General features: G+C 36.7%; 1 protein-coding gene across 1 annotated transcript; it reads right to left on the bottom strand.

Moving 5' to 3' along the window:
- LOC121973196 (alpha carbonic anhydrase 7-like) lies at positions 1-1,607 on the bottom strand. Its single transcript, XM_042524766.1, has 7 exons — positions 1,465-1,607; positions 1,096-1,313; positions 886-992; positions 701-812; positions 438-602; positions 300-353; positions 1-205 (listed from the first exon to the last, which is right to left on the bottom strand). The coding sequence occupies exons 1-7, from the start codon at positions 1,550-1,552 to the stop codon at positions 107-109; spliced, it is 843 nt and encodes a 280-aa protein (XP_042380700.1). The 5' UTR covers positions 1,553-1,607; the 3' UTR covers positions 1-106.
- Positions 1,608-22,146: the final 20,539 nt, after the last annotated feature.

The raw sequence follows: 22,146 nt of genomic DNA, 5'->3' as shown, positions 1-22,146 counted from the left end.
TAAAATATCACCCATTGTCACTAATGGTTTATTTTATTTAGATATATAAAACCACTAATGGTATTACAGCGGATTAGGAATGTCCAAACGATATGCTCCTCACGGATCAAGAGCTCGCATGTTCTTCCTCTTTCTGTTCGTAGCATGGATCAGAAAAATAAACTTTACGTCCGTTGAGTGGCTGTGTCGGCCTTGCATTGTCCATCTGCCAAGAAAAACAAGTTATATGATCAAGTCTTTAATTGGAAACGCCATCAACGAGCCATAATTTAGAGGAATCAGAACACGAAACTTCTTACATGATGCACAGGAGCCCTTAGTAGCTCGACTTGCTCCTCCGTTACACTTCTGACCTGCAAAACAAGAGGTGAATTTTTGAAAAATTTAATCACCTTAATTAGCATATGGGGCATGCATTAGATTGTTTGTGCTACCACCTTTTTCATCACAGTCCAAATAACAGGCTCACTGCAAGGAGGAGTTGTCAAAGATCCATTGTATCTAAAATAAGCTTCTTCGTCACCTACGACAGGTGGGTATATGCTTCCAACATCAATACTAGTCACGTTCAGCTCGTTCAGTTCATTCAGAGCACCCCACAACTGTGCAAATTAAGGTAATTAACCACAAAATGAAACTAAAACTTTAGATATTGTGACCTCTCTTCCATTGTATAATAGTGAAGGGGAATAAGTCTAACCTTTCCCAGGAAAGGATCGGCTTTGCCACCGTACTCAAACAACACGCCGATGACTGCTATTTTTGGGGTTGATTCTGAAGTGGTGTGAACTATGTGAAGCTCCAAAGGGTACCTATCCGTCAACAATATCTCAATGAAGTGTATATTTCATCAAAGAAGCAAACAGGTTGAAATTATATATTGACCTTTTGCCAAAGAGTTCATGCTCAGAAGGTATGTGCCAATGGCACTGCCTGAGATGAAAGATCTTGCCATTTAGAAGAAGAACGCCTGGCGATTCTGTCCAACTAACCTGAAAAAAAAAATTCCAACAATTTCAAAGACTAGCACAATCATTTTTAAAATTCATGATAGATTGAAGAAAATGTTAAAAGATCAAGTTTTTTTTTTCTTACCATGATTTCATGCCCCATGTTCAACAGAAGTGCAGGGGCCTCAGTGTAATATCTGAACAATCTCCCCAAGTGTGTGTTGTGGATGTTACTGGGTTTGATACTTATGGGCGATTGCATTCCTTCAGGTCTTGAAGCACATGCCTCTGATTCTGGCAGCGTACCCCAGTTTTGAGGTCCAAGAGGACTACATGGATCATAGCTATACTCCAAACTGGCTTCTGATATTGATTTATAATACAACAAATGAGTTAACCGAGTTGGAGAATTAGACGATTCTTATAATAAAATAACTACAGCTTTAGATTTCCCTAAAATTGTTGTGAAATAATTCATAAAAGGATTTAAGGGTATTTTAGAATTGGTTCTCACCAAAACCAGCTGCTTTTGATGCCAATGCATTTGATTGAAGAAAGAAGAGAGCAAGGAAACATAGGAATAGCAGTATCTGATTCCCCATGCTATTGGCTAGCTCAGTGATTAGGGATTTGCAATACTCTGCTTAAATAGAGGAAGAGTAACTCTACTTTGAGAGCTATATGCCAGTTGTGAATATTATAATGGTAAAAGATGAATACGCTTGTCCTCAGTGCCCCGTCAATCTTTCTTAGAACCAATACGGAACAGATAAATCACAGACGACTACTAACCTTTGGAATAATGACTAACACATAAGGAAGCCAATTATGAATATTATGGTGGCAAAAGGTGAATACACTCGCCCCGAGCGTCCCCGCCAACCCGTCCCAGGGCTAACACAGAGGAGGTAAATCACGGGCGGCTACTAGCCTTTGGAATAATGACTAGCACGTAAGAGAGGCCTTTACCTCGGCTTTGTTGAGATTCGAACTCCAGACCTCATGGTAGCAACACCTCATGTACTAACCATTAGACCCATCCGAGGGGACGCCAATTATGAATATTATTGTGGTAAAAGGTGAATACGTTCGCCCCCAGCGCCCCCACCAACCCGTCCCAGGGCCAACACGGAAGAGGTAAATCATGGCCGACTACTAGTCTTTGGAATAATGATTAACATATAAAAGAGATATTTACCTTGATTTTATCGAGATTCCAACCCACATGATTGGTGTTCAATTATGAATATTATGACCATGCAAAACATGTTATTTTCATTACAAATCAGTTCAAGTTGTCACCTATCATATGGTTGTATGGTCAAGCCACGTTTTACCTCTCATTTATCATGATCGAATTATTTGTTTATCTACAAATAAATAGCCACCGCATATTTTGAATTTGGTTCTTGAAAAGCAGCCGGAGTTGGTGGATTAGCCACCGCATAGACGGATTAGCTTTATATATTATATAACCTCGAGCTAATTGTTAATGAACTAGCTCGAGGTTATATAATATATAAAGCTAATCCGTACATTAATCTTTTTGCTTAATTATAACTTAAATGTATAAATGATTAGGATATATTCCCACCACCTAGTGTGGACAGGATTTTATTGTAGTAGCATGTATTTATGTTTTTTTTTTCTCTTCTCCTCTCTATTTATCCTCTCTCTTGTTTGTCATCTCCTCAACTATGTTCAGGCCCAATCTATATATGGTACTGAAGTTGCCTTGACGTTAAAGCTCAGTAAGTAATGTCGGATAAAATAATGATTATTTTAAAAATGAAAGTTTAGAGGGTGGTTGTAGAGAAGATAAGAAGAAATCACAAATGAAGAGGAACCATCTCTAGGTTTAAGTGAAAAGAAACATTTTTTAAACCAAAACAAGATGTCTAACATTAACTCAAGTAATTGTTTAAATGGGCTAAAAGTATAAAGACCAAATGAAACTAACAAAACAAACCCTAAAAGACCAAAATTAGGTTGTTTGATGACCCAGTTCGCTTGAACAGCAATGGCACCCCATGAACGTGCAAGGGAACATGGCTAAGCAGTGTTCCCTATTGGAACATGTATTTCTCTTAGTTTGAATGTAACGTGGTTATGTTGGCTCCTGGAAAGCTCAATTTCACCTCTCTAGGGCGCAGAATGAAACACACCCGTGTTAAGGGACATGGATTGGCCATGTGTGCTACTAGAAACCTCGATTCCTCCTTGTCAAGGCATAGAACGGAGCACGAGCGTGTCTGGCTAGTTGTATGCCTTTATCTTTCTGCATCAGTCACCCCAGGTTGAAAAGAACTCATTCTTGAGTTTATATTAGGCTCACCAGGTGGTAGCTCAAGAGGAAGATCCTCTGACATCAACTCGACAAAATCTCCTTACAGTTATTGCACTTCTACTGATAAATCAGGATCTATGTCTATTGCACAGTTCTTACAAGAGAGCAAAGCATAGACTAAGTCTTCATGCTTTATCTCATATAAAAACCTGGACATAGAAAGTAGGTTAGTATTATTGGCTACCGAGATAGAAGTGGTTCTTTCTCGTCAAGGCGCTAACATAATCTTCTTTCTTTTGATGTTAAGGGTATACATATTCTTCCACCCATGGTGAATAATATTGCAATCATACTATCAAGGTCGACCCAACAGTATATGACATGTCTCCATAGACACTATTATACTAAACATTATCATAATAGTTGTCTATTGTTACATTACTACCTTTGGTTAGCCACGATAACTTGTATAACCTAGTATGATGGTCCATTTTCAACTGTTATTTTTGGATAGCCTCTTTGAACACAATATTCTTGCAAGTACTGCTGATTGTTTGGTCATCTCTATAATCACTAGCTTTCATATATGCTTTTTTTCAATAACTAGTGTACATTAATAGGCCTCTGAAAATAACCACAATAAAAACTAAAGACATCTTGCAAGGACTGGTGCAACCCTCCTAAGTATCATACCACCATATGCTCTTTTATCTTAAATAATTTGTTCTAGGCAATCAAATGATAGAATATCTCTGTATAATCATTAACCAATCTCGTACCCTGCCTCAACACATAAAGTAATTGAAACAAAGCTTGGGTGTAATCAAAAGGAAGAAAGTGGCACTTCATCTTCTCCCAATTAGTGATTTTGGTTTTGCCCTATCTGTCCCGTGAGAGTCACAATTATTCTCACCACGAGGATGCTCGACCCTTGAGTTCGATGACAACTAACTTCACTTTCACATGATTAGACACCTTATAGTAAAAAATTCTCTCCACTTTATTGAACCAATCAACGAATCCTTCTACTTGTAGTAACGTATCAGAAAATTCGTATAGATGAACTCGAAAATCTAGATCTCTATATCATTCCTCCCGACCACGGTATGAAACATGGTAGTGATATGGATTCTTGAAAATAAACACAGATTCACGATCAGAGATCTCATGATCTTTATATCCCGTGCTACTAGACACTAGGTTAATTCTACCACTTGTGTATGTAAATCCTCAATCATCACATTTTGAATGCTACAATCATGGTGTTGGGCTTCCTCAATGCAAACCCGCTTGTTGCGACCACCACCACAATGATCTTTTGTTGGATTTGATGGAATTTGATGTCAACTGATGCGGGATAGAAAATTGATTATTTTGGAGGTGGAAGTTTAGAGGGATCAATATTGTAGAGAAGACAAGAAGGAATCACAAACGTAGAGGAGCACCCTCTAGGTATAAGCGAAAAGAAACTTTATTAAACCAAAACAAGATGTCCAACATCAACCCAAATAAGTGTTTAAATAGCCTAAAAATTCTATAAAAAAATGAAACTAACAAAACAAACCCTAAAAGATCAAAATTAATTCATTTGGCGACCTAATCCGCTTGAACCGTGGTGGCACCGCACAACTGGCACAACCATGCCAGGGAACACGGCTAAGTCGTGTTCCCTACTGTAACACGCCTTTATCTCCGTTAGATTGCAACACGGTTATGCAAGTGGACATGGGATGACCTTGTCAAGGGGCACAACCTAGCTGTGTCAAGGGACACAACCCAAGCTGTATTATCTACTGGAAAGCTCAATTTCACCTCACTAAGGCTATGAATGAAACACGCCCATGCCAATGGACACAGGTTTATCGTGTGTTCTGTTGGAAACCTCGATTCCTTCTCGTCAAGGCATAGAACAAAGCACGCGTATGTCAGACTAGCTGTATGCCTTAATCCTCCTACACCAGTCAATTAAATTGAAACTGAATCAATTAGTATTTTTAGACAAACTGAATGACCAAATTTTATTATGAAAATCAACTCAGAAACAAAAATAATTAATTCAATTAGTTATCATCGAATTAATTGATCCACTGATGTAGGATGTTGTACATCAGCTGATTGTTATCGGACAATAAAGTCGAAAATCAAAGCTTTACGGATTATTTTTAAAACACTGGTTTAACAACATCAATACTCAGTCAATTAATACTATTCAATTTAATCGGTTTAACATACTTTAAAATTTAAAAATCAAAATCTAATCAAATAAATAAAAACTATTTATTGTTTTTAATTAAATTTTTGAATAAACCAAACTATACTAACTAATTCTATCCGTTCAATTAATGAATTCAATCTAATCAATCTTTTTTTTTTGTTGTCACTCCTATCACTCTATAGGGGCGTGTCGACGTCAGACCGTGAGATGAGAAAGAGACCAGCGAAAGAAACAAAAACCTAAAAGAAAAAATGTCCTTTATTGACCCACTTGAAAACGAAAGGATCGAAAAATTAAACAAAAATAATTATAAATATTTGTATGGCTCGAGCGGTTAGAAATCTTGATCTTGCCTTTAATAATTTTAGCAGTAATTTATCAAAAGGTATATTTAAGTTTTTTAATTTATTAAAAAATATATGTTATTTTATTATTTATTAAAAGGGAGATTTTTTTTATAGTGCTCTTCTCATTCTACTCTTCTAACAAATTTAACTATTTTTTATTGTCTCTGTCATTTCTTTCTTTCTTCTCATTCCTTCTATGAATGGAACATCTCTTTTCTTTCCTCTTTTCTTTTTTCTTAACTTTCTTTTACACGTCGATTCTTCTAAAGATACTTGAACACTCATGCGAAGTCAAAATAAATAATAGATATCACCGTATAACTCTTTATAACCCTAGAAATCCATAAAAACTGAAATAAGTATAATCGGAACTCTCTGTTGTTTATAGGAGAGTACTAACATGGTAGTAAATTGCACCAAAATAGTAAGCATGTAATAAACAGGTAAATAAAAGAGTAAGATTTAGAAATTGGTATCTTCTGGTTGAAGCGTCGGCGTGCCGACTGTCTTTAGAGAATTTATTACCGCCTACGGTGCAGAGGCTCTCCAGCAAAATTCTCCCAAGATCCGACAACCACTCGCGTCGTCCGTAGGTGCACTCTAAGACAAACATCGCACTCGGACTCAACCTCAGATCGCGGAAACCAAGCCTCAGGACAAGGAAAAACTCTTGGAAAAGAAGAAGACAGTGCACGCATACACAGAGAGGGAAGGAGAGAAAGCAGACTGCTTGAGAGTGTATGAACCACGAATAGAGGTAGTGTATTTATTCACCTTGAAGCACTGCTTCGCCAGCGAACCAAAGCGTGTGCCGGTTCGAAGTGCGTCACTTCCTCACGCGTAGGATACTGCTTCACAGAACCAAACCAAACCAAGGACTGACAAAAACAAATCAGACCGCCTGCAAGCGTGAGGCTCACGAGCTGGGGATTTGCACCCCCCCTGCGCACAATGATCGTGTGTGTCGCGCCCGGTTTATGGATTTCCGGCTCAAACCCCCCGAAACCACCTTATTTGGGCTCGACCTGCGCATGCGTGTAGGTCTCCTTAACTTTGCTAAACAAGGATGGAAGGGATCTATATATAAGGTCTTCCAATCTTCTTAGCTTAGTAATGTGAGACTAAATGCATTCACATATGCATTACCATAACAACTAAAAACAAGAAAAATACTTTGAATTAAAAATACAAAACTCAACAATCTCCCACTAATTCAAATTATTTTGGTCGAAAACAGAGACTTGTCCTGAGGCTTGGTTGCAATGAGCTTTTAGTGAAAATATCTTCTGGTTTGAATTTTCACCTAAGTACACTATTTTTATTCACATAGGTTTGAAGTGAACTCAGTCTTGAACTTAAATCTTTTATATGTGAAAATCAATTGGTAACAACTCATCATGGGCGACGGTTGAATCCTTCTGGGTTGGTGCATTACGGTCATGCCACCGAATCTTGTTTCATAAGTGCTAAGGAGAGTTGCCTAGACCCCCCACACTGCGGCCCCACAGTTATACTTACATAGGTGAGTTCTCCAAGGATGTACTGCGAGCATCCTGTCGTTAAGACCTTGAACTCATTAAGAGCTCCTAAGCTCATCCTTACAAGCAGTCAAGCATCTATCCAGGGAAGAGACTATGAGATTACATCTCAATCAATTTGATGCTTACGGTTCACCCTTATAACTTGTTTATACCACATTGAACCTACTTCTTGGGATCTCCAATCAGATAGGTTGGGTTGCCGTTATAGATGAATCCAGGATAGGCCTCAGTCCCATTCCCTTACTGGATCTCTTGATTTTCTCAGAATCAAGTCATTTAGTGAGTGGATCGGTAATATTGTCTTTTGAACTTACAAAGTCCAATGACACCACTCCAAGAGACACCAAATCACGAATAAACTTTAATCTTATTCGTACATGTCTCTTCTGTTTCTGGTTATACTTGGAGCTTCTAATCTGAGCTATTGTTGTTTGATTATCAAAGTGTACTGAAATAGAAGGTATTGTCTTTATCATCAAGGGAATTTCAGAAAGAAGACCCATAAGCCAATCAACTTCAGTTACTGTGGTATCCAAAGCACACAATTCTACCTCAGATGTAGAACGAGTTATAATCGTTTGTTTAACAGACCTCCAAGCAACTACACCACCTCCAAGTGTAAGGCACACAATTCTGCCTCTTGATTTTCTCAGAATCAAGTCCTTTAGTGAGTGGATCGACAATATTGTCTTTTGAACTTACAAAGTCCAATGACACCACTCCAAGAGACACTAAATCACGAATAGACTTTAATCTTATTCGTACATGTCTCTTCTGTTTCTCATTATACTTGGAGCTTCTAATCTGAGCTATTGTTGTTTGATTATCATAGTGTACTGAAATAGAAGGTATTGTCTTTATCATCAAGGGAATTTCAGAAAGAAGACCCTTAAGCCAATCAACTTCATTTACTGTGGTATCCAAAGCACACAATTCTGCCTCAGATGTAGAACGAGTTATAATCGTCTGTTTAACAGACCTTCAAGCAACTGCACCACCTCCAAGTGTAAAGACATAACCAGTAACGCCTTTACACTCAGCAGTGTCAGCTATCCAACTAGCATTACTATATCCCTCCAGGACTGCAGGGAATCTCCCATACCACAAGCCCAAGGATATAGTTCTTTTTAGGTATCTGAGTACTCTATCTAATGCATCCCAATGCGTTCTGTCCGGACAGTTGGTAAACCTGCTCAATTTCGTTATAGCAAAAGAAATATCAGGTCTAGAACAATTTGCTAAATACATTAGACTACCTATTATTGTGAGTATCTTAATTGAGACACTACCACACCACTCTTATTCTTATGGAGAGTTTTTGAAGGATCATAGGGTGTGACGACAGATTTAACTTAGCTATAGCCATATTTCTCTAATACTCTCTCAACATAGAGTAATTGAGAAATTGTTATTCCATTAGTTGAACGAGTCAACTTCAGCCCTAAAATCATGTTAGCACAACCCATATCCTTCATATCAAACTTACCACTTAAGAGGGCCTTAGTCTCATTAATAATAGAAAGATTAGAACCAAAAAGTAGAATATCATCTACATATAAACATAAGATAATACAATTATCACCTTTCATTTTAGCATACACACATTTATCAGAGTCATTCATTTCAAAGCCAAACGATAGCATAGCTCTATCAAATTTTTCGTGCCACTGCTTTGGGGCTTGCTTCAAACCATAAAGAGATTTGACTAACCTACAAACTTTATTCTCATTTCCAGAAACTACATGTCCCTCAGGTTGATCCATATATATCTCTTCTTCAAGATCTCCATTAAGGAATGCCGTTTTGACATCCATTTGATGGACCTCAAGATGATATATGGATGTCAATGCTATTAACACTCGGATTGTAGTAATTCTGGTAACAGGAGAATAAGTGTCAAAATAGTCAATCTCTTATTTCTATTTGAATCCCTTAGCAACTAGGCGAGCTTTGAATTTATCTACTGACCCATCAGGCTTTAGTTTTCTCTTAAACACCCATTTACATCCTATAATGGTACACCCAGGAGGTAAATCTACCAACTCCCAAGTGACATTAGAGATAATAGAGTCCATTTCACTTTTAATGGCCTCTTTCCAGTGCTTAGCTTCAGGATAAGTCATAGCATCTCTATATGTCACAAGGTCACCTTCTATATTATAGGTGATAAAATCCTGGCCTAAATCCATAGACACACGTTGCCTCTTGCTCCTTTTCGGTTTTGTATACTCACTAGATTCATCTAGTCTAGAGTGACTTGAGGAAGGTGTACCTACTACGGATAATGGAACCTCTACGACAGCAGGATTATCTCTAATAGGAATACCAGATATAGACTGAGGTGTTCTCGTCTTCATAGGAAATATATCCTCAAAACATGTAGCATCGCGAAGTTCTACAATAGTATTTGCATCTATTCCAGAAATTTCAGATTTAATAATCAGAAACCTATATGCAATACTATTTTGAGCATAACCCAAGAAGATATCATCTACGGTCTTTGGACTAAGTTTTTTCCTTCTGTGTTCAGGTACTAGTACCTTTGCAAGGAACCCCCAGACTTTAAGGTATTTCAAACTTGTCCTCCGACCTTTCCAAAGCTCATATGGGCTTTTATTCCTAGACCTCATGGGGATTCTATTTAACACATGGCATGCAATGTATAGAGCTTCCCCCCACATGAAGTTGGGTAACCCAGAACTGCCTAACATGGAATTAATCATATCTTCAAGGGTTCGATTTTTTTGTTCTGCTATACCGTTGGATTGAGGACTATATGGAGCAGTTACCTCGTGAATTATACCTACATCTTGACAAAATTTTTGAAACAGGTTCGAGGTAAACTCTCCACCCCTATCAGACCTTAACCTCTTAATAGTTTTATTTATTTGATTCTCAGCTTCGGATTTAAAAATCATAAATTTATCTAAAGCTTCATCTTTAGTTTTCAGCAAATAAACATAACAATAATGAGAGTGATCATCAATGAAGGTAATGAAATACCTTTTATGGTCTCTCATTATTACACCGTTAAACTCACAACAGTCATTATGAATTAATTCTAAAATATCAGAATTTCTATCAACTGATTTGAAGGGTTTACGGGGTTGTTTATATTGCACACAAACTTCACATTTTTTTCTTATCATTTATAGCATGCTTAGGAATCATGTCTAGATTCATCATCCTTTTTACGGTATTAAAATTGACATGTCCTAATCTGTCATGCCATATATCATAAGACTCAATGTTATATGAATAACCAATATCAGTAGATTTATTTAAAGTAGCATTTTCTACATTGAGTTTAAATAAACCTTCATTAAGGTAACTTTTTCCAATAAATGTTCCTAAATGTAATATTACAACTTTATTACATTTAAAGTTCAGCTCATAACTAGCGCGGACTAACTTTGACCCGCTAATCAAATTCCGACGGACCGCTGGAACATGATGCACCTCATGCAGTGACAGGACTTTTCCAGAGGTGAACCTCAGGTCAACTTGTCCTATCCCAAACACCCTGGCTGCAGAATGGTTCCTCATGGTCACGGAAGTGACTTCAATTACCTGATAAGTAAGGAAGGCAGAGCGATCAGCACAACAGTGCACATTAGCACCTTATCAACTAACCATTCATTGGGTTGATAGATCAAGTTTAGTTCGGGTTTGAAGGTAACAAACCTATCGCTGGTGCCATCACTAGCAGTCACAACATTTGCTTGTGCCTTGGTGTTGGACATATTGCTTTGGTTTTTCTTCTTGTCCTTTTGCTTAGGGCAGAATTTGGCATAATGTCCAACTTGTCCACATGCCCAGCATGGCTTGGTTCCATTTTTCTTTTGAACCTTTGGTTTGGGTTTCATCTTGTTCTTCATTTTCTGATTTTTGAATTTTTTTCTTATCAGATGAGACTACTATGTTTGCCTTTGGAATAAAATCCATAGGCATTCTTTTATCATCATCTTTATGTTGCATCCGATGTTCTTCTTCGATATTTAAAGCAATCATCAAATCTTCTAGAGAGATTTTACCTCTCCTATGTTTAAGAGTCATGTCAAAATCTTCCCAACTCGGAGGCAATTTTTCGATGATAGACACGACCTAAAATTTTTCGGGTAATGACATATCTCCTTCAGCAAGACCATGAATTTGAACTTGGAATTCATGTGTCTGCTCAACCACAAATTTGCATTCAACCATTTTGAAGTTTAGGAATTTTGCCACAGTATACTTTTCTAAACCAGAATCTTCGGAGTTGTATTTTTTATCCAAAGATTTCCATAGCTCTTTAGCCGAAGCCGTTGAGCAGTATACATCAAATAGTGTGTTTGAGAGGGTAGACAGGATCCTCCCATGGCAGAGATAATCCCTTTGCCTAAACCTCTGTAAGGCAGCACTATAGGCAGGTTCCTCTTCATCAGGTGAAGGAGGATCTATTTCTATAATGGAGAATAGCCCTAGCGTAGTAAGAGAAAATTTCATCCGTTGTTGTCAACGTCTGAAGTTTTGCCCTAAAAATCTCTCAAGTCTGGCTCTAGCCTCATCAGCCCCCGTTACTCTATCATTCATCATGTGTATTGATGCTTACAATAAATTCTCTAAAATTGTTGTTTATAGGAGAGTACTAACACGGTAGTAAATTGCACCAAAATAGTAAGCATGCAAAAAACAGGTAAATAAAAGAGTAAGATTTAGAAATTGGTATCTTCCGGTTGAAGCATCGGCGTGTCGACTGTCTTTAGAGAATTTATTACCGCCCACGGTGCAGAGGCTCTCCGAAAAAATTCTCCAAAGATCCGACAACCACTCACGTCGTCCTTAGGTGCACTCCAAGATGAACGTCACACTCGGACTCAACCTCAGATCGCGGAAACCAAGCCTCAGGACAAGGAAAAACTCTCGAAAAAGAAGAAGATAGTGCATGCATACACAGAGAGGGAAGGAGAGAAAGCAGACTGCTTGAGAGTGTATGAACCACGAATAGATGTAGTGTATTTATTCACCCTGAAGCACTGTTTCGCCAGCGAACTAAAGCGTGCGCCGGTTCGAAGTGCGTCGCTTCCTCACGCGCGGGATACTGCTTCACCAGCGAACCAAAGCATTGGTTTGAAGTACGTCGCTTCCTCACGTGCCTCGCCAGGTGCATCGGTGGTTCACGCGGGACAGAACCAAACCAAACCAAGGACTGGCAAAAACAAATCAGGTCGCCTGCAAGCGTGAGGCCCACGAGCTGGGGATTTGCACCCTCTTGCGCGCGATGATCGCGTGCGTCGCGCCCTGTTTATGGATTTCCAGCTCGAACCCCCCGAAACCACCTGATTTGGGCTCGACCCGCGCATGCGTGTAGGTCCCCTTAACTTTGGTAAGCAAGGATGGAAGGGATCCATATATAAGGTCTTCCAACCTTCTTAGCATAGTAATGTGGTACTAAATGCATTCACATATGCATTACTATAACAACTAAAAACAAGAAAAATACTTTGAATTAAAAACACAAAACTCAACATTCTCTAGGTCTATTAGTGGATTTCAGTTGAAACCCGCTAATGGACTTAGAGAGTTTCGATTACATCCAATTTAGTTCTTGTGGGTTTCTGGGGTTTCAAGGAGTTCAAATATGCTATATATTATTTATTTCAACTTCTCGGGAGTATTAAAAATGTAATAAGAAAGAATTACCAAATTCTCCACGTTGTTCTTGTGGATTTCTGGGTTGCAAGGAGTTCAAATACGCTATCCATTATTTATTTTAACTTCTCAGAGGTGTTAAAAAGTAATAAGAAAACATCACTAAAATTCTCCACGTTGGGCCTGATATGATAAATCATATTAGGCCCATGGAAGAATCATTAAAATTCTCCATGGTGGGCCTAATATGAAATCATATAAGGCCCAACATGGGTCTCATATGATTTCATATTAGGCCTATTGGGTCTCATATGATTTCATATCAGACCCAACATGGAGAATTTTGACGATTATTTCTTATAACATTTTAACACCTCTAAGAAGATGAAATAAACAATTGATAACATATTTGAATTCTTTGCAACTTTTGAAATCCATACAGGAACTGGAATAGGTGTAATTGGAGTTCTCTAGGTCTAACAGTGGGTTTTGGTCGAAATCCACTTATAGACCTAGAGAGTTCCGATTGCACCTATTTCAGTTCATGTAGATTTTTGGGATTGCAAGGAGTTAAACAGTGCTATCCATTGCTTATTTTGTCTTCTTAAGGGTGTTAAAATATCTTTAGAAGAATTGGCTTCTCAGGAAGCTTTTTAAATTCACGTTATCATGTATGCATGCATAGGAAGAGCACCGTAAAGAGAAGAAAGGAAAAAAGAGGAGAGGAAAGAGAAGAGATATTGCATGCATAGGAGGAAAGAGAAAAGAGAGAGCAATGATAGAGAAATAATCAAATTTGTCAGGAGGGTAGAATAGGAAAAGTGTTGGAGTAATCTGGATACCCTAAATTTTGATGTTTGGGCAAAAGTTTAAGTTATGTTTATTGTTGTATTTGATATGCGTTGTGAGTGTGCAGGATACAGGTACTACAAGGAGAGTCTAAGTATGATCTTGGTAAAGCAGAAAAGTCCAAGGGTGAGTCTTAGCGGTGTAAGTCTAAGCATATAGTCTTGGCAACGTAAGTCCAAGTGTGACTTGGCAATGGATGAAGTCCCGGAGGTTCGACCTCTTGGCAAAGGAAGAAGCTCCAGAAGACAAGACCGATGGAAGCTCCAGAAGACAAGACGTGAAGGATGGGGAGACATCCGAGGGATGCGAGGCTGATGGAGGAGGTTAGAAGGCTAGGTCTAGGTTGATCGGGTGAGGACGAGTGCATGAGAGATTATACTCAGGATAAAATTTTAGGTTTAGGGTTTCACTATAGTAGTACTGTACCAGTACTATAGTAGTTACTGTAACAGTCAACTGGTATTTTCATCAGTTGACTGGTATTTTCATCAGTCGACTGGTAGTGAACAGAATGCCTCTGTCCACTCAACCCATGTGGATCAGTCGACTGGTATTTTCATTAGTCGACTGGTGTTTTCATTAGTAGATTGGTATCGAGCCGTTGGCCTGTAACGATCGAATTTCACTTAGAACTAGTCGATTGATATTTTTACCAATTGACTAATGGCGGAAAAATAGCTTGATGTTTTCCTCTCAAGCTCTATTTAATAGAGCTTGGGATGCTTGGGCATGGTTGACGAAATTAGTGGTGATTAACCCTAATTAGAGTCTCCAAGTGCTTAAGTGATCTAGTGTGGTCTTGTGCGAGTTGTGGTGAGGTTTCTCCACCCACAAGGAGCTACGCGAGTTAGTCAGAAGTTCTTCGGGGAATCATCCACCGATGGATTGAGATCTTCTACCTTACGGACAGTCGTGAAGTATGAGCTTTATCTCTAAATCACATAAACGAGCGTGTCTTTGTGGGTTTGCTTGTCTTCATTCTTCTTGTTTAAGTTTAGCTTTCTATATGTTAGTTTGTTTTGTATTCTGTTGTACACTAATATTATAGGAAGCAAATGATTTTGGTGAGATTCTATTCACTCATGCTCTAATGGATGTCAAGGTCCCAATAAAAAGTACCATAAAAAGGTACATCCTTTTATAAATAATAAAGTAATATGTATTTTTTTTTTTGATAAATTTAAAAATCTGAATACACCTGTTGATAAATTGCCTTAGTTTTAGATATTAAGCCTCTTTAGTGATTTGAATTTTTCCGATGATATTTGTGGTTGGCCCTATTAAGTCACAACTAAAATCTCAAATAGTCAACGAGTAACTTGGTTTTTTTTATACGCTTCCAAAAATGTAAGTTAATTTAGTTCCTTGTCTTCCTTAAATATTAGTCTCTGATGAATTTTGATGGTGGACATACTTAATTTGTGTTAGACGAGTTTCTAAGTGTGCAATTTAACTTGATTCATGTATAGATTGATAAGTTTTTTAGCCATGAAAAATCCACCTTAAAGATTAAATATATTTGTATAATTTATAGAATGAATTATAATGTAAATGATGTTGCCACTAGAGAAGTAAATTATTTAAAAGTCTTTATCCCACAAATGAGATTGCCTATATAAATCATCATATATACACTTTTGCATTCGATTTCCTATATCTAAATTTATATTTAAATAAATTTTATTTTATGTTATCATTACTAACTAAGTTTTTTTTTATTTCACACTTTTTTGTTTTATCCTATTAGATTTCACTTTTTCTTTGTCATATTCTCACATTGCTTAATAAAGATATTTATTTATTATCTTAAATGTCTAATATAGATGTCTAAGTGCATTTCTATATCATCTTAAATGTCTCTTTTAAAATTTTAGATAGAATTAATTAAATATATTTATATAATTTAGATAGAATGAATTATAGTTTGAATGATGTTTCCACTAGAGAAGTAAGTTATTTAAAGAGTCAAACAACAACAATAAATAAGACTTTATCCCACTTAGGGACGGTGCCAGGGGTGACGGTGGCAACCATCCTTGATCAATTTTTTTTTAATATGAGAAGGGTGTAGGAGTATAGAAATGGAGGGTGAATGAGTGCAACAAAATAGTCGCCCCCTTATCAATATAAACACACATTTTTCGTCCCCTCTTCCCCAATATGAAATTCCAAGCTCAATCTAATTCCTACTAAATGAGATTGACTATATAGATCGTCATACACTATTTCACTTGATCTCCATGAGAACTTGGGTGTAGTGTTAAATAGGCAAGAGTTCTCACACCATAGGTTGGATAAAAACAAATATGATAGGAAAGCTAATAATCTAAGATTTGGAACATGGAACATAGGAACTCTCACTGATAAATCAATGGAGGTAGTAGATATGATGATTAGGAGAAGAATTAGTATTTTATGTGTACAAAAGACAAAATGGACAGGAGAGAAGGCAATGTTGATAGAGAACTCGAGTTTTAAGTTATGATACACTGGAAAGAGTAAAGCAAGAAATGGAGTGAGTATTATTGTAGATAGTTTGTTAAAGGATGAAGTTGTAGGAGTAGTTAGAAAAGGGGATAGAATTATAACCCTTAAGATAATAGTGGCGAAAGAAACTATGAACATACTTAGCGTATATGCACTACAAGTAGGATTAGATGAAGCTACCAAATCAAGATTTTGGGAGGACTTCGATGAAATATTACAAAATATTCTACCAAATGAAATGATTTTAATAGGAGGTGATCTAAATGGGCATGTCGGAGTGAAAAATGAGGTATATGAGAGAGTACATGGAAGTTATGGGTTTGGAACAAGGAATGAGGAAGGGAAAATAATATTAGATTTTGCGATAGCATATGACCTTATATTAGCTAATACGTTTTTTAAGAAAAGAGAAGAACACTTAGTCACATTCAAAAGTGGGAATAATAAATCGCAAATTGACTTTCTTATGGTTAGGAAGAAGGATAGAAAGATTTGTAAAGATTGCAAAGTCATCCCTGGAGAAAGCTTAACTATCCAACATAGGATAGTAGTGTTAGATATATGTCTCAAACATAATATCAATAGAAAGAAAATATATACAATTCCTAGAATTAAGTAGTAGAAGTTAAAGAATGGGAAGCAAAATATATTTAAGGAGAAGGTAGAAGTACAAGCATTAGGTGAAATATACAGTGACTCTAATATAACATGGGATAAGATGGTATCAAAGTTGAAAATAGTAGCTAAGAGTGTTCTCGGTGAGTCAAAGGGACATGCACCACTAAGTAAAGAATCTTGGTGATGGAATGAGAAAGTACAAGAGAAAGTGAAGGAAAAATGAATAGCTTATAAGGAATTATATATTTGTAAGAACGAGAAAAACTTAAAAAAAATATACAATAGCCAAGAAAGAAGCTAAGAAAGTAGTGAGTGAAGTAAAAAATAAAACTTTTGAATGGTTATATCAAAAATTGGATACAAAAGAAGGAAAAAGAGACATTTATAGAATAGCTAAAGTGAGAGAAAGGAAAACAAGAGATCTTAGCAAAATAAAATGTATTAAAGATGAATGTAATAGGGTATTAGTAAACGATGGAGAAATAAAAGAGCGGTGGAAGAGGTATTTTCATCAACTTTTTAATGAAGGTTTAGGTGACAAATTTAACTTAGGTAATTTAAGTAGGTCAAATGAGTATAGAAATTTTAATTTTTATCGTAAAATTCAAACTTCAGAAGTAAAACAAACTTTAAATGAGATGCACAATGGAAAAGCCGTTGGACCAGATGATATTCCGATAGAGGTATGGAACTTAGGGAAACAAGGTATTAAATGTCTTACAAAATTATTTAACATGATATTGAAAATGAAAAAAATGTCTGATCAATGGAGGATAAGTACTCTAGTTCCCTTATATAAGAATAAGGGAGATGTACAAAATTGTGCAAACTATAGGGGTATTAAACTAATGAGTCATACTATGAAACTTTGGGAGAAAGTAATAGAAAAAATATTAAGGAAGGGGATCACAGTGACAGAAAATCAATTTGGGTTCATGCCTGGAAGGTGGACAATAGAAGCTATATATCTTCTTAGACAGCTAATTGAAAAATATCGGGAGCAAAAATAAGATCTACATATGGTATTCATTGACTTAGAAAAAGCTTATGATAGAGTCCCAAGAGAACTTATATGGAGAATTTTAGAAAAGAAAGGTGTTAGCGTAACATATATTGAACTAATTAAGGATATGTATGAGGATGTAATGACTAGGGTAAAGACTTCAGGCGGAGTAACTGAAGCATTTCCAATAAAGATAGGGTTACATCAAGGATCAATTCTAAGTCCTTATCTTCTTACACTAATTATGGACAAACTCTGTAACGACCCAATTTTCCCTATTTCAAGTTCTAAAAGTCCATAAAAATATTTGGAAATACTTTTAAAATATTCTAGAGATTTTTAAGAATTTTTAGAGTATTTTTACGTAATTTTTGGAGGTCGTTTAGTATGTTTACAAAAAGAAAGAAGTTTTGACAAAAAATCGTTGAAGGTGAGACTCGAACCCATGACCTCGGGTCGAACCCAACCTAACCGGGCGCAGCCAACCAGCTGAGCTACGCGGGTTTTGTTAACCAAATAAGTAGAGATAGATATTTAAGGTATAGTTAGTAATAGGAAACCTAGTTTTAAAAAGACCTAATTCCTTTTCTCCCGAGCCGAAACTCGCTTCTCCTCACACGCACGCGCGGCGTGGCGGGTTCTGCTCTCGGGCGAAGAAGCGACGAAGCTAGGGTTCTCTCCCTCCGGCGGCCGGCGAGGGCTTTTTCCGGCCGGTCCTCACCCGTACGGGGTCATCTCGACGAAGGGAGCTCGGGAACTCAAAGGAGCCGCCGAGGTCGTCAAGCTTCACCCGAAACCCTAGCTGCCCCTCCCTCTCGGTTGTAAGTCCAACCAATCAAGGGTAAGTACTACTCACCTGTGGTAGGAGTTGCTCCGAACTTTGGATTTCGTTCCTTGCTTCTGGATCTTGCTGTGCCAAGTAGAAGAGTATGCTAGGGTTGCATTGCTGAGCTAATTTGCTATGTTAAAGGTTGCTATACCGAATTTGCCGTGTTAGGGCAATAGATTTTCGGATTTTTATGCTAGGCTTTCCTTTTCAATCAACTAGGGTTGTTGTGTTGAAATTCCTATGTGAGTTTCCTTGTAGAAGTTGCTGTGCCGAATTTGCCATGCTAAGTGTTGTGCCGAGAGTTTCTTGCTTGAGTTGCCGTTGAACAGGACTATAAGCTAGGGTTTTCCCTTTTATTCCTTACCTTCTGTAGCATAACTATTAAGCATACTAGTTTATTGTTCGAGTTTAATTGTGTAGAAGGAGTTTAGCTCTTAAATGTTGTATCTGTGTATGTCTACTTGCTGCTCATAAATTCCAGCAAGTTTGCTTTCCTTTTGGTCGTGCAAATGGGCATAAACAACCCTTAATTATTAGTATGCAGTTCTGTTTTTGCTTGCTACCTCCATGAACATGAACAGCCCTACACGGTTTAGTTTTCCTTGCCACTTAATGAGCATGCACAACTTAGTATACTAGTATGTTTGGATAGATTGTTTATTGTTGTTTTAAAGGCAAGAACAACCTTGTTATAAAAATTCAGAGTTAGCTTATTTTGCTACCCTATCTAGTATTTTAGTGATTGATTTTGCTTTATTTTATAGCATGCTTAGAAAGTTCAAATTTGCTTTCTTTTGCTTTCTTTTATAGCATGTTTAGAGAGTTCAGATTTGCTTTCCTTTGCTTTGTTTTATAATATGCTTAGAGAGTTCAGATCTGCTTCCCTTATGTTATTTTTATATATCATGCTTGGTTAGTTGTAATCCTATACTTGGTAGATATATCTACAGGATTCTAATAAGCTCTAATAAAGGAGTATGAGAAGTATGAGTAAAGAAAAGACTAGAGTCTAGTTAAAAAGAGATAACTAGTAAATTAAAGTAAGAGGCTAGTACCCGACTTCCAAGGTTGTCGTTAAATAAATCCAGGTGACCGATTCCAAGGTCTTGGCCCTGGTAAGACCAAGGTCTTTACCTCATAGGACTAGAGGCTCGCTACCTCAGTCACTATTAGAGAGCGCGCAAAAAGATGGTACTAAGCATGGGCCCAAAGAAGAAAAGAAAAGAAAAGAGTGAAAGAAGAAAAGAAAAGAAAGAAAGAAGAAAAGAAGAAGAAAGTAAAAGAGAAATTAAAAGATTAATTTCTGGTATAAAGATATAAGAAAATGAAACAAGCATTATGCTTAGAATCAATAGAAGTTAGTTTCTTTAATTCTGAGCCTACAGTAGTAGTTTCATTATTTTCCTATCAGTTAGTGAGCATGTTTAGTATTCAGTTTTATTTCTGTATACCATGAGTACATGCAGCTTTGCTTTTAGCATTTCAGTTTTAGTATTGTTGCATTCTTTTTATGCACTTCGAGTTTTTGTGAGATAGATTAGTACTTACTAAGCGTTTCGCTTATAGTTTTATTTTTCCTCCTACTGCTGATAAAGGAAAAGCTAAGATATGAAAGGGAGGTGACAGGGTGGTGGTGGTGATGAAGGTGTGTGATGACTGGACTATGGAGAGATCCAGAGTTTGCTAGCAAATCTTCAAGACCTATCTGTTTAGAGTTTATGTTTTAGTTCTCTTCTAAAATACTATTATTGAGTTTTGTGAGATTGTGATTGAGTTTGATTCGTATTTGTAGCTTATCATGTCCTACTCTTGGAGTTATGTTTAGTTCTTATTGCTAGACTAGTTTTCGTTGATTATAGTGTGATTTTATTACTGCGTGGTTGTGAAAAATGTATTCCAGCCACCTGTGGCTGCGTATATGTTGTTTGTATTATGGATTTGGTCACCGGTACAGGGGAGACTCTGCCGAAATTTTTCGATAGGAATTCCTCTGGGCCGTGATAAATCTAACTGATGTTAATAATAACATTAGTGACATTAGTAAGTAGAGTATAAATAGGTAACAACCGCCTTTAGAGAGTAGTAGTAAGAAGGGTGGGTCGTTACAAACTCACTGTGCACATTCAAGACACAGTATCATGGTGTATGTTGTTTGCAGATGATATTATTTTGGTAGATGAGACACGTGAAGGAATAAATGCTAAACTAGAATCTTGGAGGGAAAGATTTTAAGCTTAGTAGATTAAAGACAGAATATATGGCATTTAAGTTTAGCAATATTAGAAGTAATGAAACAATTGTTAAGATAGGAGATGACGAGTTGCCTGAAACCGAGAGATTTAAATATTTAGGATCATTTTTGCAAAATGATGGAGGGATTAAGAGAGATGTCTTACATAGAATACAAGTAGGATGGGTGAAATGGAGGGGAGCGTCGAGTGTTTTATGTGATCGTAAAGTATCTCTTAAACTTAAAGGTAAGTTCTATAAAATCGCAGTTAGACCTGCTATGTTATATGAAGCTTAATGTTGGGCTATGACTCGAGCATATGAGCAGAAGATGAGAGTTGCAGAGATGAGGATGTTAAGGTGGATGTGTGGACATACGAGGATGGACAAAATAAGAAATGAGAGCAATAGAGAGAAAGTCAGAGTTGCATCTATTGAGGAAAAACTCTGAGAGACACGTTTAAGATGGTACGGACATACACTTAGACGACCAATAAATGCTCCAGTTAGGCGATGTGAAACTATGATAAACATACATATCAAACGAGGAAGAGGAAGACAAAAAAAATTTGGTTAGCAATAATAAAACAAGATAAAATTTATTTGAATATAGATAATGATATAATAGGAGATAGAACTCAATGACTAAAAGGATTCATACAGCCGACCCCACCTAGTGGGAAAAGGCTTGGTCGTTATTGTTGTTGTTTATCGTTGCTAAATAAGTTTTTTTTGTTTCTCACTTTTTATTTTATCCTATTAGATTTCATTTCTTCTTTGTCATACTCTCAAATTTCCTAATTGAGATATTTATTTGATGCCTAAGCATGTCTCTATACCATTTTAAATATTTATTTTAAAATTTTTCTTTAATAGGTACAACTCTAAGTTTCTTTCTAATGTTCTTATTTATTATCTTGTCTATCCTCATATATTTGCATATTTATCTTAACATCCTTATCTTTGCGATTCTCATATTTTGGTCATGTACTTATTCAATAGTCTAACATTCAATTTCATATAATATAGTGATTTTAATTTCCATTTTATAAAAGTTTCCTTTAACCTTTAGAGGTACCTTACGATCATAAAAAAAAAATATAAAACACTATGTTCATTTCAACTATTCAACTTATATACTATGTAAAGCATCTTATTAA

This window comes from Zingiber officinale, chromosome 4A, assembly GCF_018446385.1.
Source record: "Zingiber officinale cultivar Zhangliang chromosome 4A, Zo_v1.1, whole genome shotgun sequence".
Lineage (NCBI taxonomy): Eukaryota > Viridiplantae > Streptophyta > Magnoliopsida > Zingiberales > Zingiberaceae > Zingiber > Zingiber officinale.
The sequence above is the reverse complement of the archived record's forward strand: the minus strand, read 5'-3'. Positions and strand labels throughout refer to the sequence as shown.

What these genes read in the sequence shown, in the direction of transcription:
- LOC121973196 (XM_042524766.1), bottom strand. Translation starts at nt 1,552, where the DNA reads ATGGGGAATCAGATACTGCTATTCCTATGTTTCCTTGCTCTCTTCTTT. An exon ending in ATCAAAAGCAGCTGGTTTTG is followed by an intron (nt 1,314 to 1,464) that starts GTGAGAACCAAT and finishes AATCAATATCAG; the next exon opens with AAGCCAGTTTGGAGTATAGC. An exon ending in CATGAACTCTTTGGCAAAAG is followed by an intron (nt 813 to 885) that starts GTCAATATATAA and finishes GTTGACGGATAG; the next exon opens with GTACCCTTTGGAGCTTCACA.